This window comes from Nicotiana tomentosiformis, chromosome 11 (assembly GCF_000390325.3).
Source record: "Nicotiana tomentosiformis chromosome 11, ASM39032v3, whole genome shotgun sequence".
In the NCBI taxonomy this organism is placed as follows: domain Eukaryota; kingdom Viridiplantae; phylum Streptophyta; class Magnoliopsida; order Solanales; family Solanaceae; genus Nicotiana; species Nicotiana tomentosiformis.
In genome coordinates, this window is record NC_090822.1 from 91,852,827 (window position 1) to 91,868,271 (window position 15,445).

Here is a 15,445-nt window from a genome sequence, read left to right on the forward strand (position 1 = left end):
GTGAAGGTCATAGCCCTAGGCCTTTTATATTATTTGAAAAACAACCAAAAACACTTTCCTAGTTTAAATTCTTAGTTTGTAATCTTCGTTTAAATTAGATCTAGAAACAACCCAGTTTGTGCAAGTGCAATTTGAGATAATTCAAGCTCATACACTATAATATATATCCCTAAGATCCATTCATAGCTCCCTGTGAAAAATCGACCCCGACCCCTTGTTGGGTATTACTATTGCATCGACCGTTTTCATATCCTCAAATAGAGGAGTGAAATTGGACGAGATCAAGCAGCAAATTGCTATATATGTTGTAGTTAATGATGTTATGTAAATCGACCAAATATTGGATGTTTTCCAGGAATTCAAGGCCAGTTGATTCTGCAGAGAGCGAGTTGCAGTCCCTCGATGCTCAGGTTCTATGGGAAGTAAAGTGTGCATTACTTCACAGTTAGACTTACTTTAAATCAATCACCCACTCCTCTAAACTTCCAAATCATCATGGGTGGATTTGGCACCTTACCTAAAATCAAAACCTTTTTGTGGCTGTTGAGTCACAACAACTTACCAACCCAACAATATTTACATATGATAGGGATAATTATATCCAATACTTGTACCATATGCCACCAGGAAGAAGAATCAATTACTCATATCTTTTTTAATTGTATCAATGCGAGATAATGTTGGTATAATATGAAATTGGGATTTCTCCTAAAGCATATTCGTTATGAGGACGCCCCCAATTATGTTTGGCTTAAAAAGCTTCTTACGCTACCCAAACACAAACATTTCCAATCAATTGCATATCATACAATAGTCCCTTTCATTATACGACATTTATGGAAGACTCGTAATACAAACTGCTTTGAAAATCTTAGGCAGCTCCCTCAAACATCCATTATATATCAAATGGCTTCTGAATTTCACTATCTCACATAGACCACAAATGTCAGGAAATCAAAAATTCCGTTATATTTAAAATGGGAACCACCACCACAACGCTTCTTTAAGCTTAACACAGATGGGGCCATGCGACAACCCAATACACTAGCAGGTTTTGGTGGGGTTATCCGAGATGACGAAGAGAATTGGGTAAAGGGATATGCATGCAACATTGAAGCAACCTCTGTTATTCACATTTAAATAATGGCATTGTTGAAAGGATTACAACTAGCTCTACTTCATAAGCTTACACCCCTAGAAATCAATATAGACGATGCAGAGGTAATTAGTATGCTACACAACCACACTACAATTTATTCACATATGATTAATGATTGCAGATACCTGATCCACCAACTGGATGATCCATCAGTAATACACGCTTATAGGAAGAAAAACACAATAGCGGACCGGCTAGCTCATTTTGGAATGGAATTGATGGAGAGTAATATCACCTTTTTAGAGCAACCACCACCTTTTGTTATGGCAAACGTAGAAGCTGACAAGTAGGGGTATCTAAGAAGCAGACATTGTAAAAATCACTATACATTGCAAGATAATCCCAAACTTTTTTGTGTACCCCATCCGACAATGCTTTGTCGTCTAGTAGTACCACCTTCCTTAGTCAACTAGCCAGGATACATAGTACTAATAGTAGTCATGTTCCTGCTGCTTGTAATTCTACTGTACTACCGCAACCCTGTAACGCATCTTTAATTAATAGAAGTAGTCTTTTAAACTAAAAAGAAATAAAAAAATATTTACTTTCTCTCAAAAAGAAATATACATCAATTTATATATTATTTTCTTGAAAAATATACTTGTATCATTAAAGTGTGGTTCATATTTTGGCTACCTAGAAATTTTAACCATCTAACAATTATGAATATTAAAGGCCAATTTTTGTAATTTATTAACTCAACATTAGTCATTTTTAGAGTTTATATTATTAATCATTAATTTATTTTTATAGGAGTTATAGGCCAACCTCTTCATTCCTATATTTTTAAAAGACTAAAAGATTTTAAATTTCTAATTTGTTTTATTTAAAGACGTATCGTGATAAAAGTATTTTTATTTGTCTTCGGTATTAGAGCACAAAATAGCAATTATTTTAACAAGATATCCCTATAAAACTTTGAAAATTTTCATATGGTAGGATTTATCTTTCATTTAACTAGTTAAATAGAATCTATAAACATATTTTCAAAAAGTTACACTTTTTTATAGTTCAAATACTTCATTTAATATACTATTTATATAGATTTTTAAAAATTATTTACTCATTAACGTGTAAAACACGCGCAAACGCGTTACCACTGAAATTGACGAATCCACGATAAAAGAAAGAAGCGCCACGCACCAACAAGTGGAGAAGCATCAAGATTTAATGGCAAATCAAAGGATGATGAACCATTTTCATTTTCAGTAGAAAAGAAAACGGAAGAAACAAAGTATATATCCGCCTCGGAATCTTCTTCCTCGCCGTTTGCTGGAAGAAGCGATAAAGATGGTGACGTCAGCTATAGTGAACACATACCCACTCTCTAGCTATACCTTTGGCACTAAAGAGCCTAAAATGGAGAAGGACACTTCCGTTGCTGATCGCCTTGCTCGCATGAAACTCAAGTACGTTCCTTTTTTCCTTGAATATTCTTTCTAGTCTTTGTACCAAATATTCTTTAAAACCCTAGATAAAACTTCAATCCCTAATAAAGCGTGTTGGTTATATTAAATTTTCAATATTTATTGTGTTCCATTTGTACCCTATCTAATTCCAATAATTTGCCTTAACAATATTGTCTGCAGCTACATGAAGGAGGGTATGAGGACAAGTGTTGAAGGAATTCTCTTGGTATGTTTCTCCATCCTTTATCTCTATTTAAATGCTTCTTGTAGTTTGCCTTAGCTCTAAATCTCAGGATCCAGGATTTAGTGACTACGGATGCCACTGTTTTTAATGCGAACTAACCACTAACGAAAGAGATTGAATTAGGCCGTACATTTAGTCCGTTCGATCTGTTTTAAATTAATTCTATTTGATGTACACAATTTTTGGTTCATCACCAAATCGAATAGGTTTTATCCAATTTAATCTAATTCTCTTGATTCAATGTGATTAAAAAGTATAAATAAAAATAAAAATTTAAAATTAGCAAGTACACCCCTTCAAATATATATGGTTAGATTAATATTATCTCTATTTATCCTATCATCGTTCTTAAAAAAATTGGAAATCAAGGAAAAAATAACAGTAGATGGATAAAAAAGAATTTTTTTTTAATCACATTCAAGTAAAATTTTGAAGATCTAGAAAAAGAAAAATGAAACAATTTAGTAAATAATAAAAATGGGTTCAAAGAGGAGGGAATACAAAGATAAAGAAATAAAGAAAAGGAGCAGAAAGAAAATAAAGAAGCGGGAACAAAATAAACTGGAATGGGAACGTAGGCATTGAGTAGCGATCGTGGATCTTGTATCTGGGAGTTTGGCACATTAACCACGGCACCTAGAGTCCGTTTGTGACTGCGGGTGCCACCCCTTACATATATAGGTGTTTTGTATAAAATATCAATACATAAACAAAATTTTACCCGAGCATCTGGGTGGCGTGGCACCCCCAATCCCATACATAGATCTGCCCCTGTTTACTACTATCAGTTTTTTCCAATTCCTGAAATGGAGACTGTTCGTATATTTGACTTAGTCTTTAGAGAAAAATGACGTACATATAGATGATATGTCCACATACGACAGAGGATGCAAGTAGTACATCTAGATGATAACGAAGAGAAGATTGCCTGAAATAAGTTTCATCCGCTCCTACATATACTTCCATATGCATCGCCCCGTAGATGCAATACTATGATGATTGAAGGTACTGAAATAATTGCGTAGTAATTTCCTTGTTAAGGCTGAAGATCATTTATGCTTTTGAATGTAGGTTTGCATACTTTTTGTGATATATCCATGACACAGATGACTTTCAATGCTATAAATGGTGAATAAATTTCCTGAGGTAGGGAATGTGGAAAATACTTACTTCTGGATGGATAAATGGCTAGATAGCAATCAAAAATTCTTTGAAGATAGGCACAACACTATCCAGAACATGAAAATGCAATTTTTAGCCCTTTTATATTTTTGGTGTAAACAGGAGTGTATGGAAGATCATGAATCTTTTGTTGATGTCTTAGGATCCTTGTAAGAGATTAAGGATTAGAATATTTCCTTCTAGTTCACTCTGTAATTATGAATGACTAATATTTATAAAACAATTTTTACCTTCTAAAAAAAATGGCTAGGTAGCAATAGCTTAAAGGAGGAATTTGAGATCTCTTTACGTTTGTGAACAACCCTGAAGCTGCTGTTAGCCAACTAAGAGAGAGGGATGTATGAAACATAACATTCAGAAGCCCCTGCCTAGGCTGGAGATTGAAAGGATGCTGAGTCTCTTACCTAAAATTCAAAATGTGCACATAATGGGTAGGAGAGGGACTACCTGCAGTGGGGAGAAAAAGAGAAAGGAAGCTTTAAAGTGAAGGAATTTTATGGAAAATTAGTTGGGGCAAAATTACTGAAGATTGGCCCTGGAAATTAAATTGGAAGATAAAAAGCACCCAGAGAAGTAGCTTGTTTTGTATCATTTACAATATTGGGGACATGTTTAACTCAAGAAAATTTAAGAAAAAGAGGTATAGCAGTCTGTAACAGGTGTTATTTATGTTTGACATATAGGGAGGATATAGATCATTGGTTTTGCATTGTCCTGTAGCAAAGATGGTTTGGGACTTGCTTTCCTGCATTTTTGGTGTACATTGGCTATTACCAGGTTGTTTGAAGGAAGCATTTGTTAGCTGGAAAAGGTGGAAAGTACGAGAAACCCATCAGAAATATTTGGCAAATGTCTCATTTCTGTTATTTTGGAGCATTTTGGGATCAAAGGTGCTTTGATGGAGTGTCAACCCCAATTCATGTACAGCAGTGAGCAGACTAGATGCTTGCTGAAATTTTTGCTTGGTTTAGCCATTGTGATGTAAATAATGTTGTTATATTTCTGGATTTTGTAAGCTCCTTGAGTCTTAGATAGGACAAAGAATGTAAGGGAGCTCTCTTGCTTTTGTACTGCAATTGCATTCTCTGGATGCTGAATTGTGAAAATCCAACTTTTGCCTGATCAAACAATAAAATTCCTTCATAGAGGTATTATTAGCAGGTCTCAGCATTTTAGTAATGGAAGGGGAGGAAAAAGATTGTTGTACCCCAGCCTAAGTTTCAGCTATATTTTGGGTTGCTTTATACTCTTGAGATGGGAAAAGAATGAATATATGCTCACCAAACTAAGAATTTAAGATGACTTATAGGCTGCTTTTTTTTGGGTCAAGTCTAAAAGAACTAGTTCATACGGTTACCAATTAAAAGAAAAAAGAAACTAGCTCAAACTATTGAAATTGTGCAGTTGTTACATTTCATAAAAATTCTGTAGACAGATTTGCAAAGATGAAACTACTAAATTTGGCACATAAATTAAGCTGATTGGGAGAAGTTTGTTTTATTAAACGAAACTGTGATTATGAAGTAATTATCATTTATAATTGCGCGTGAAATTCACAGGTACAAGAGCATAATCATCCTCATATCCTTCTTCTGCAAATCGGGAACACATTTTGCAAACTTCCAGGTGGACGCCTAAAGCCTGGAGAAAATGGTATATTCTTGTCTTATTTGTGATACGTTAATTCTTATCATAGTTATCAAAAATTTATTCTTATAATACTTTCTCTTTGCATTTCTGGTAAATCATGAGTTTCTTGCTAAAATTTACTAAGATATATCCTTTAGTTAGCTTTACCTATATAGTATACTCTTTGAGTTTCAGTGCTATTCTTCTTTCTCTTTGGTGGTTTGCAGAAATCGAGGGTTTGAAAAGGAAACTCTCCAGCAAACTTGCAGCTAATTCTCCTGGCCTTCAGCCAGATTGGCAGGTAACTTTGGTACCTATTGCACTTTTTAGTAGCTTTTTTTTCTTTGTATAGGAGAAAGATGTAGGGGTGTACAGGTATCGGACACATTTTATGTTGTATGCCAATAATGAAAAATGAAACATCAAACAAGGAGGATAGTATTAGGCATCTTTTTATAGTATAGAAGTGAAAGTTCACCGCATGGTTACATTTTAGTATCATTCATGTTGATCCACCGTTGCAGCTGTGTGGAGGTGGGTAATGATATATTTCTTCTGTCGCATTTTGGTTGACCTATTTTGTCGAAAGGGGTGGTGGAGTTCACTCAGTAACCGAGGGAATTGATAGCTTGATGGCATGGCACACACTAAAATTTTAGTTGGGACTATTGTGGTATTTGTGTGCCCATTTCAAATGTGGTTGCACTGAATCACGTTGATTCTTTTCTACTAGTCACAACGAGTAAACTAATGGACCCTGTCCGATTTGTAAACTTGAGAGATCCAGGATGTCCCTAAGCTTTAAATATCCCATTAGCTGATTGTAATTCAGTTTCTACTGAAGTAATCTCTTTACGAGCTTTTAGTGGCTTCTTAGAATGTTCCATTCATCAAACAATTGATTTACCTAAGTATTTGGCTTCTCTCTCTCTCTCTCTCTCACTCACTCTCTTCTCTCTTTGAAAATATCAGTTTATCCATCTTCCTGTGACATAGCAACTTAAAAGGTCCACCATCAAACTATTGATCTTCATTGAAGTGTTTGGTTTCTCTTCAATCTCCGTTTGTCTCTCTCTGTGTTCTTTCTCTCTTTGAAAATATATGTCAACATGTCTTCCTAATGTGACATTTGTCAATGCAGATAGGTGAATGCGTGGCCACCTGGTGGAGGCCGAACTTTGAAACCATAATGTATCCATACTGCCCTCCACACATATCAAAGCCAAAGGTATAGTAGTATAAAGTTTTTCTGAATGACTGAACTACCCCTTTGTTTTATTTTCCTGATGCTTTGAATGTCGTGCAGGAGTGTAAGAAGCTCTTCATTGTTCACCTCTCCGAAAGAGAGTACTTCGCGGTCCCCAAAAATCTAAAACTCCTTGCTGTGCCATTGTTTGAACTTTATGACAATGTTCAGGTATCGAATAATTTATTATCTCTGTTGCATCATATTCTGTTCTTTCTCAAGTAAGGTGTATATGACCATTTTCATAAATCTTTGTCTCGTCATACTAATGCTCTCCTAACTCATGGCAGAGATATGGACCTGTGATATCCACAATCCCTCAACAGCTTTCCAGATTCCAGTTCAACATGATCCAGCCATAGATTAGTAGATGGACATTCAAGAGCTCCTTCTGGGATAAAAATAGCATCATATCGGTTTGGTTGGGTTCTGATATTATGAGGATCGCTGAAGCCTTCTTCATGACTTAATTCACTTTTCCACAGTAGGCAGATAGATGACTTGATTCACTTTTCTACAATAGGCTGATTGATGACTTACACCAGGTATGGGAGCCTGTTAACCTGCAATAGTGCGGTGCAAAATATTGGCTTATTTGTGTGTACTCGCTTGTTGAATATTGACATAGGGCTGCTAGGTTTCTTTCGTTGCGAGCGGCTTTCGTAAGTAGCCATTCTAAGTGATCTTTAGCCATTCTAAGTGATCTTTCTTCGGTGAATGATTGATGAAAGTGGTGCTGTTCTCTTTGTCTTATTGTGATGATAAGAGCTTGTGCTCTTCGTGTGGGGAAAAACCAAAAATGTAGTATTTTAGGGCACGTTTGGCCAGAAGAAATTTCACATTTTTTGAAATTTTTTTTTTTTTCGAAATCAGTGTTTGTCCGTGAAAATTTTAAATTTCACTTGAAGTTGAATTTCAAAATTTTTCGGAAATTTGAAAAACTTTAAAAAGCTATTTTATCAAAATTTTCATTTCAAATCATTCACAAAAATTCAAAAACAGTTTCAAATTGTATTCATGTCCAAACATAATTCTAATTTTCAAATACCATTTTCATTTATATTTTGTTTTTAATTTTTTTTCTGGAATTTTACAGTTCTTATATTTAAACGCCCACTTAGTTTCTTCTGGTCTCATGTAAGAGACAGTTGTTGCTAGACTCTGATTTCTAATATTTGCAGCTTGTATCTTTTTGGATTAAGCTTGAAATATACCTTCCAAAAAACAGTTACTACTTTCTACACTTGGTTGAGATCACTTAAAAGTGAAGCATCTAGATAGTGTTAGGTAAATAACTTTCTTATAAACCGATAAAACTTTAATTCTTTAGAAATTTGAGATTGAGGCTTGTTAGACAAGAATTACGCTGGATGGACCTTTTTTTAGAACTACTGTTTGTATTTTGATCTCGTTAAGAAAAGTTTTGAAAAAAACAGCCATGCGCCAGAATTTTAAAGTACGCTGCTAGAATTTTGAAGTACAAAGTTTTTAGTTCTAGTAGTGCGCTTCAAAATTTTGGCAGTGTGCTTTAAAATTATGGTTAAGCGGGTCTATTTTTCTAAATTTTTTCTTAACGGAGTTAAAATTTAAACAACTGCATTTATATCTAGTTTTGGGGTCACAATTGAACTTATACCCACTTTGCACAAAAATGTTCAAGCTTACCCATTTTAGGATCAACTTCAGACTTATCGGGTCTGAAGTTAAAAAAATATTAGTCTGAAGTGCAATACACTTAAGGCCAAACAAGTCTGAAGTGCAACAAATATTTTCATGCACTTAAGGTCAAATAGGTCTAAAGTGAAAAAATTACACTCCAGATGCATTAAGGCCAAATAGGTCTGAAGTGAAAAAATTGTACTTCAGATGTACTTAAGACCAAATAAGTGTGAAGTGCAACCAATGTTTTCATGCACTTAATGTCAATTAGGTCTGAAATGAAAAAATTACACTTTAGATGTACTTAAGGCCAAATAGGTCTGAAGTGAAAAAAATTACACTTCAGATGCATTTAAGGCCAAATAGGTCTAAGTGCAAATAATGTTTTCATGCATTTAATGCCATGTTTTCATGCATTTAATGCCGCGTAAAGTGCAAATTGTCCAGGTACATAAATTTGTTCTTCGAATTTTAATAATCCAATACACGAGTTAACACCTAAATCTACTCCAAGTGAGCTCAAATTTGAAACATAATCTCCAAATATCATCAAGAACAAACCCCAATCATCAATTTGTCAATACAACAATAAATCTAACAAACCCATTTTGTAATTAAGAAGGAGAAGAAGAAACTCTAAGTAGTAGTAAACAATAAAGCGTCACAACAGCCCACCATTGTAAAACACCATAAATTACCTTAAAATATGCTTACAATTACCATATGAATTCACCGTCACCTTTATTTTTACAGCAAAGGAGAAGAAGAAGAAGTTGATGATGAAGAAGAAGAAGAAAAAGGAGGAGGAGAAAAAAGCCTGAAGTTATTTAAAGTTTAAAAAGTGGGTACAAGTTAAATGGCGTGACCAAATATGACACCCCATGCAATTTTTACTGGTTAGACAGCTCATTTCAGACAAGGACTTTTAGCCTAAGTCCAGTCACCATGCTCGTTTCACGGGTTAGAGATGTCCCTGAGAAAACGGAAAAAGTAAAATTGATATTCTATAGTCGCTCTCAAAATAATATTCGAAAAAATATTTTTTTGTATATATATATATTTTCTGTATGTTATATATTCCCAAAGAAAGTGATGTTGCAGTTAAAATTTATTTTAACATAATTACAGGTTGTAAGGTAATTTAATATTTTCAAAAGCAAGAATGAATAATTAAATGAGAACAGGTTAATTGTGAACTTAATTATCTTCACTTTGACTTTGAGATTTTTATTGGTGAATTATCTACTTTATCTATTGATATTTTTTGTTTGATGTATATTGCAAATGAAAAATGTACGTGTAATCCGTCATAACACGTGGCATACTTAAGATTGGGTTGGACTAGCATTTTGATGGTATTTTTGAATGAAGGTTGAAGTTTATGCACCAAGGGTCTGGGTTGACAATTCTGCAATTTATGGCTTAGCAAAAAGTTTTTTCAGATGATTGGGAATCATTATGTAAATTTACAGGCCCTTATTTTGGGTTGGGGGTGGGGAGGGGAGTTTAAACTAGCTATCTTTGATAATTGCACGTAGGCATGAAGTATAGCAGCATTTGAAGTATATATCTAACTAATTATTGAGTCGAACCACTTACTGTAGGTGTTAAGATTGGATATCTGAATCATTTTATGTTTTAAAGAGTTGATTATAACTTATAAGTCAGGAGAAGTAACTATTTCTTTTAAATGAAGAGTCTAATATTGCGTACGCGCATTTGAATCACAAAATAGAACAGCGTGCTCGTTTCTGCAATATAAAATTGCAATAAATACAATTGTTTATAGTGTTAGTGTCCAACTGCTTACATGTGTTTAAAATTAGATAACTTGCATATATCTTAACAAATCAAGTATGCAATTGAATACATTATAGTGGCCATTTACTTTAATTTGCATGGGTGGGTAGGAATACCTTATTGCATAGAATTAGAGCTATAACCTTTTTTTTGGGGGGGGGGGGACGCGTTGTAAATTATGCGTTATGAGCAATCATAACCATGGAAAACATGTCTACCTGCCCAGATTCGCCATGTACAAAAACAACTAAAGCTTCACTTGCTACTTATGAAAGTTTAATCATTAATACATGCACAGTTACCAAAATATTATAGAGTAGTAGTATGTTGCCTTTTTGTGTCAATATGTCCTAGCTAGAGATGGGTAATATCCTATTATTGCTTCGAATTTATTATTCCCTCTATCTCATTTTATGTGACAATTACTATTTGGAGAGTGAAGAGAGTATGAATTTTTTCATATGCTTTAATTATTGTGATTTATAATACTTTTTATGTTATTTTTAAATTTGTAAATTTTAAAGCACGTGAAGATTCCATGCTCGAATTCACACAAAAAATTACATAGTTTGACACTTTCCTACTTCTAATCGCATTGCATAAAGTGGGACGAAGGGAGTAGATATTTAGGCTGATCAACTTGTTATTTTTGATTTCACAAACAAGGAAAGAGAAACCAAATTAAGGTTCAACAAGCTTGGTGGTTGTTAAGTTGTAACGTTAAATAGCATATCTCCATCACCCCGTCCAGCCAACGAGAGTGGTGAGGGAATCATCGAACTTTGGGAGAGATGCGTATTTAGAATTTAAGACAATTAAATCAAACAGATATTATCTACTGTATATTTACATTTTCCTTGCATTCGTTTTGGTTTGAGGTTCACCCACTATTACTTGTTTCGACTGGGGCAGAGATGCACCGAATTGGTGCCGTTCCAATTTCTATATTGTTTGCCGAGAAAATTAATTATATATGTGTAACTAATATTTATTAAAATTGATGTGTATATCTTTTTGACAATGTTTAAGATGATTCAAGTAAAGATGAATTTGGGATAGCAACTCTACGCTCATACGCGTTTACAAGTCAAATTGCGATAATAGATCAATATTACTTGCACAAAATCCTACCTATTCGGAAAGCCACAGTTATTGGAATTGGTGTAATTACTAGAGTTGTAATTACACAACCTAGTAATTACGGAGTATTGTAATTACGACGACCTGTTTGTTTGTTTGTCATAGTGTAATTACTAGTGTAATTACAAGTGTACTGTTTGGTTGTACAAGTGTAATTATACAGTTAGATTAAATTTTAAATATAAAGCTAATTATTAAAACTTACAATTTAAGATTTAAAAATATATGTCTTTATAAATGATATTAAATTTTACACTTAAGATAATAATGTTTATTGAAAATATATTAATTACTAACCATATATTTCTAACTAATATTGTAAAAATAATTGACATATATTTTTCAAATTAATAATATTTTACTTTAATTAATTATAAAAATTAAAAGTACATATTTTGTAAGAACATCATGGATTGCATGCTTAATAAAAAGATTAATATTTATAAATATAATTCCATAACATTACACAAATATTTTAAAAAACATAATCTACCAATTCTAACTGAAAAATGAATGGCATGCAATATGAATTAATAAGTCAATACTACTAAATCAAATAAAATAGAACCGAAAATATAACATAAATTCAAAATCCAAAAAAAATTAACATAATATTCTTATGTAAAATTACAACATAACGTAAAATAAGTTTCAACATAATTTAAGTAAATTTAATTCAAAAGAAAAGAAAAACATAAGTCTATAACCTCGTTCAACAATGAGATTCTACTTTAATGACAACACTCATTATATGCCGAGTTTATTAATGACTCACTATTTTTAATATGAGGCTATGTAGTTTCAAAGCTAGAACAACATCACAATTATGCTAAATGAAGAAAATTAAGAAATAAAAGATATAAGCAACTACATGGAACCAAAAAAAATAAAGGTTGAAAAATGAGAATATTATTTAAATATTAAAAAGTATTCTATCATTTTAACATAGTTAAATTTGCATATAACCTCATCCAATAATAAAGTTTAACTTTAGTGGCATCACTCATTATAAGTCAAGTGTGTGAATAACTTATTCTTTCAAAGATTACGAGGTACAATATTTTTAGAAAAATTAGATAATAACATAGTTAAGTATGGTAAAAAATTTAAAAAATAATTAAGAAAGAAACAAAATATGAGAAATTATGTAGAAACATGTGCAGTAAAGGTTGGGAAATGAAAAATAAAAAAATAAAAAATAAATAATGTAAAAAGAATTTAAAAAATTAAAATAAAAAAATAAATTAAAAAGAAAAAAAATAGAAATAAAAAGTAAATTAAAAAGAAAAGAAAAGAGATTCAAAAAATAACCTTGTAATTACACCATGTAATTACCGATAATTTTCAGCCCCCTTGAGAACTAGAGAATGTAATTACACCCTCTCAATTACACTAATTATCTGCTGATTAAGTAATTACTTGGTCAGATAAATATATTAAAATTGTGTAATTACACCCAAATCAAATTACATAGTGACTTTTCAAATAGGAGAAAAAAGGGGTTGAGAAAGAAAAGAGCTCCTAGGGATCTTGCTTGGTATAGGGTTTTAGTCTTAGTTGTATCATTAATTGGTAAATTTATTGCTTTCGTCAATATCAATTGAGGATGAGTTGTATGCTTCGCGCATGGCTTCCAAAGAAATAGAAAACTCTAGCTATATATGTTTGCAATGTTTTATATGATCAAGAACTGAAAATCTGGATACACGTAAAACAATGATAATTGACATATTCTTAATGTTACACTTGTCTGAAAGAAATTGTAGTTTAGCACGATTGTTGATTAAAAAATAGATTGTTGACTTTAAAGTTCATGTACTTGACCTGTGTGCGCGTTCTGTACGTAGTAGTTGAATATAAATTAAACAGTTTCTTTAATTATTGATGATCGGATTAATGCCCTTTAGACCAAACTCTGATTTTATCTTTGTCAGTAAATCCCATAATTCGTAAGTTCTTGCTCCATGTGATCATGGCTTACATAGAATATTACTTCCAATTTTAAACTAAAGGGCCAACCTTCACTGCTGGCATTTTACAGAAAAGTTCCCTCACTTTTCCTCGTATTTTCAGGTTAAAATTATGTAGTAAATTAAGATGTCGTGAACTAATTAAGTGATTGTATGACATTTACACAAACGAAAAATGTCTAAATTGCAGCGGAATAGGAAAATCGACTTACTTCCCATCATTGTTGTTTGAGATAAAACTTTGTGTATAGGTACTTCTACACTGTAGCAACTCACTTTAGATGGTGTAGTAATTTCTAAATTGTACAGTGTAGGGACCGATCACCATCATCCTGCCTTTTACTACATCACAAACACATAGAAATCTAATGGGCATTAATGTATCATAATTAACTTCACTTTAATTTAGACATAAAATAACATTAGTAAAGATATTGTAACTTTAAGTCTTTATGTAAGTTCATGTCTCAACAATAAAGAAGAAAAATAAGAAACGGACTTTCACATGAATATGGACCACTTAAATGAAGAAGTAACTTATATTCACCTACTTGGTCCACATATACTTACAATGTTACTCAAATTCCGTAATTCTTCTTTCTTTAAAAGAAACAAAATACATAAATCATGGCTATAAGTCCTCTAAGAACGAGTATTATCTTCCATGTATCACAATGTATTATGGCTCTAAATCTTAGCACATATTTCTTTATGAGTAAACCCAATGTTTACTCTAGGTCCATACTTTAGCGATATTTCTCAAAACAATTGAATGTGTACATAATAACAATATGAGAAATTTCATACAATAGTAGAGTTTCATCAATATTCGTTGTTACAACAGAAATTTACATAGTGGAACCAAGTCCCATTCTAATAACATGATCCTTAAGTTTATGTGGTTGGCATGCCTTTAGTTAAAGGATCGGCTAACATCAATTCAGTAACGTACTCAATGGCTACTTTTTATTTTTTAACACGTTCTCTTATGGCTCGATACTTAATGTCGACATGCTAATTACTTCGACTCCCACTTTAGTTATTCTTAGCCATAAAGACGAGAGTTGAATTATCACAATATATCCTTATTGGCCTAGAGATCGGATCGACGATTCTAAGCCCAGAAATAAAACTCTTCAACCATACACCATGTGATGTAGCCTCAAAACAAGAAACGAACTCAACCTCCATAGTGGAAGTAGAAATTAGAGTCTATTTGACACTCCTCCAAGATATAGCTCCACCGGTCAACATAAAAATGTATCCTAATGTTGATTTGCCTGAATCAATAGAGCCAGCAAAGTCTAAATCAGAGTAGCCAATCACTTCCAAATTATCTGATCGTTTAATTTGTATAAAAGCATGTAGTCTTTTGTCCCTTCAAGGTATCTTAAGACTTTCTTTGCATCTCTGCAGTGGTCAAGACATGAGTTACTATGATTATTACGACCCAATTCCGTACTAGGTCGAGACTGTACCTAATGCCTAGCCAAAGCACACAAGCGAATCTACAATTTATTTATCCCCTTTTAACATATTTTAATTACACCAAATTCCATGCAATGATGATAAGCCTTTTAAAACAAGTTTCAACATGAAAATATATAGTCTACTGCGATAGAGGTGACAAGTACAACGGAATAAAAGTGCTACAAATTCCCAAAACCTGGCGTCACAAGTACATGAGCAATCTAGGGAACATACAAAACCACTATGACTACTGTCTGAAAGTAATAGACAGAGATAGAAAATAAGAAGGAATGAGACTCCGGTTCTGCGGATCGCAGCAAGGCAAGCAACTCACCCCTAAGTTTTCGTAACAGATCGGCTACGCGCCGGCGTGACCACTAGTGGAACCTGTCTCAGTACCTGTACATCAGTGCAGAAGTATAGCGTGAGTACGAAGAACAACACATACCCAGTAAGTATCTAGTCTAACCTTGAAGAATTAGTGACGAGGGGTCGACTTGACACTTACTAGAGGTCAATGATAAAAATAAATGTGCA

At 33.1% G+C, this 15,445-nt stretch overlaps 1 protein-coding gene across 2 annotated transcripts; it reads left to right on the top strand.

The window, feature by feature from the left end:
• Window positions 1–2,278: 2,278 nt before the first annotated feature.
• Window positions 2,279–9,577, top strand: LOC104095272 (pre-mRNA cleavage factor Im 25 kDa subunit 2). 2 transcript variants are annotated; one of them, XR_011411888.1, is made up of 8 exons: window positions 2,279–2,568; window positions 2,749–2,794; window positions 5,554–5,647; window positions 5,851–5,924; window positions 6,765–6,851; window positions 6,930–7,040; window positions 7,160–7,414; window positions 9,282–9,577. XR_011411888.1 is itself a non-coding variant. In XM_009601359.4 (7 exons), the coding sequence occupies exons 1-7, from the start codon at window positions 2,450–2,452 to the stop codon at window positions 7,229–7,231; spliced, it is 603 nt and encodes a 200-aa protein (XP_009599654.1). In that variant the 5' UTR covers window positions 2,279–2,449; the 3' UTR covers window positions 7,232–7,599. The 2 variants fall into 2 exon arrangements, 1 of the variants encoding a protein (XP_009599654.1); XM_009601359.4 differs by lacking the exon at window positions 9,282–9,577 and having other exon boundaries at window positions 7,160–7,599.
• The last annotated feature ends 5,868 nt before the right edge of the window (window positions 9,578–15,445 follow it).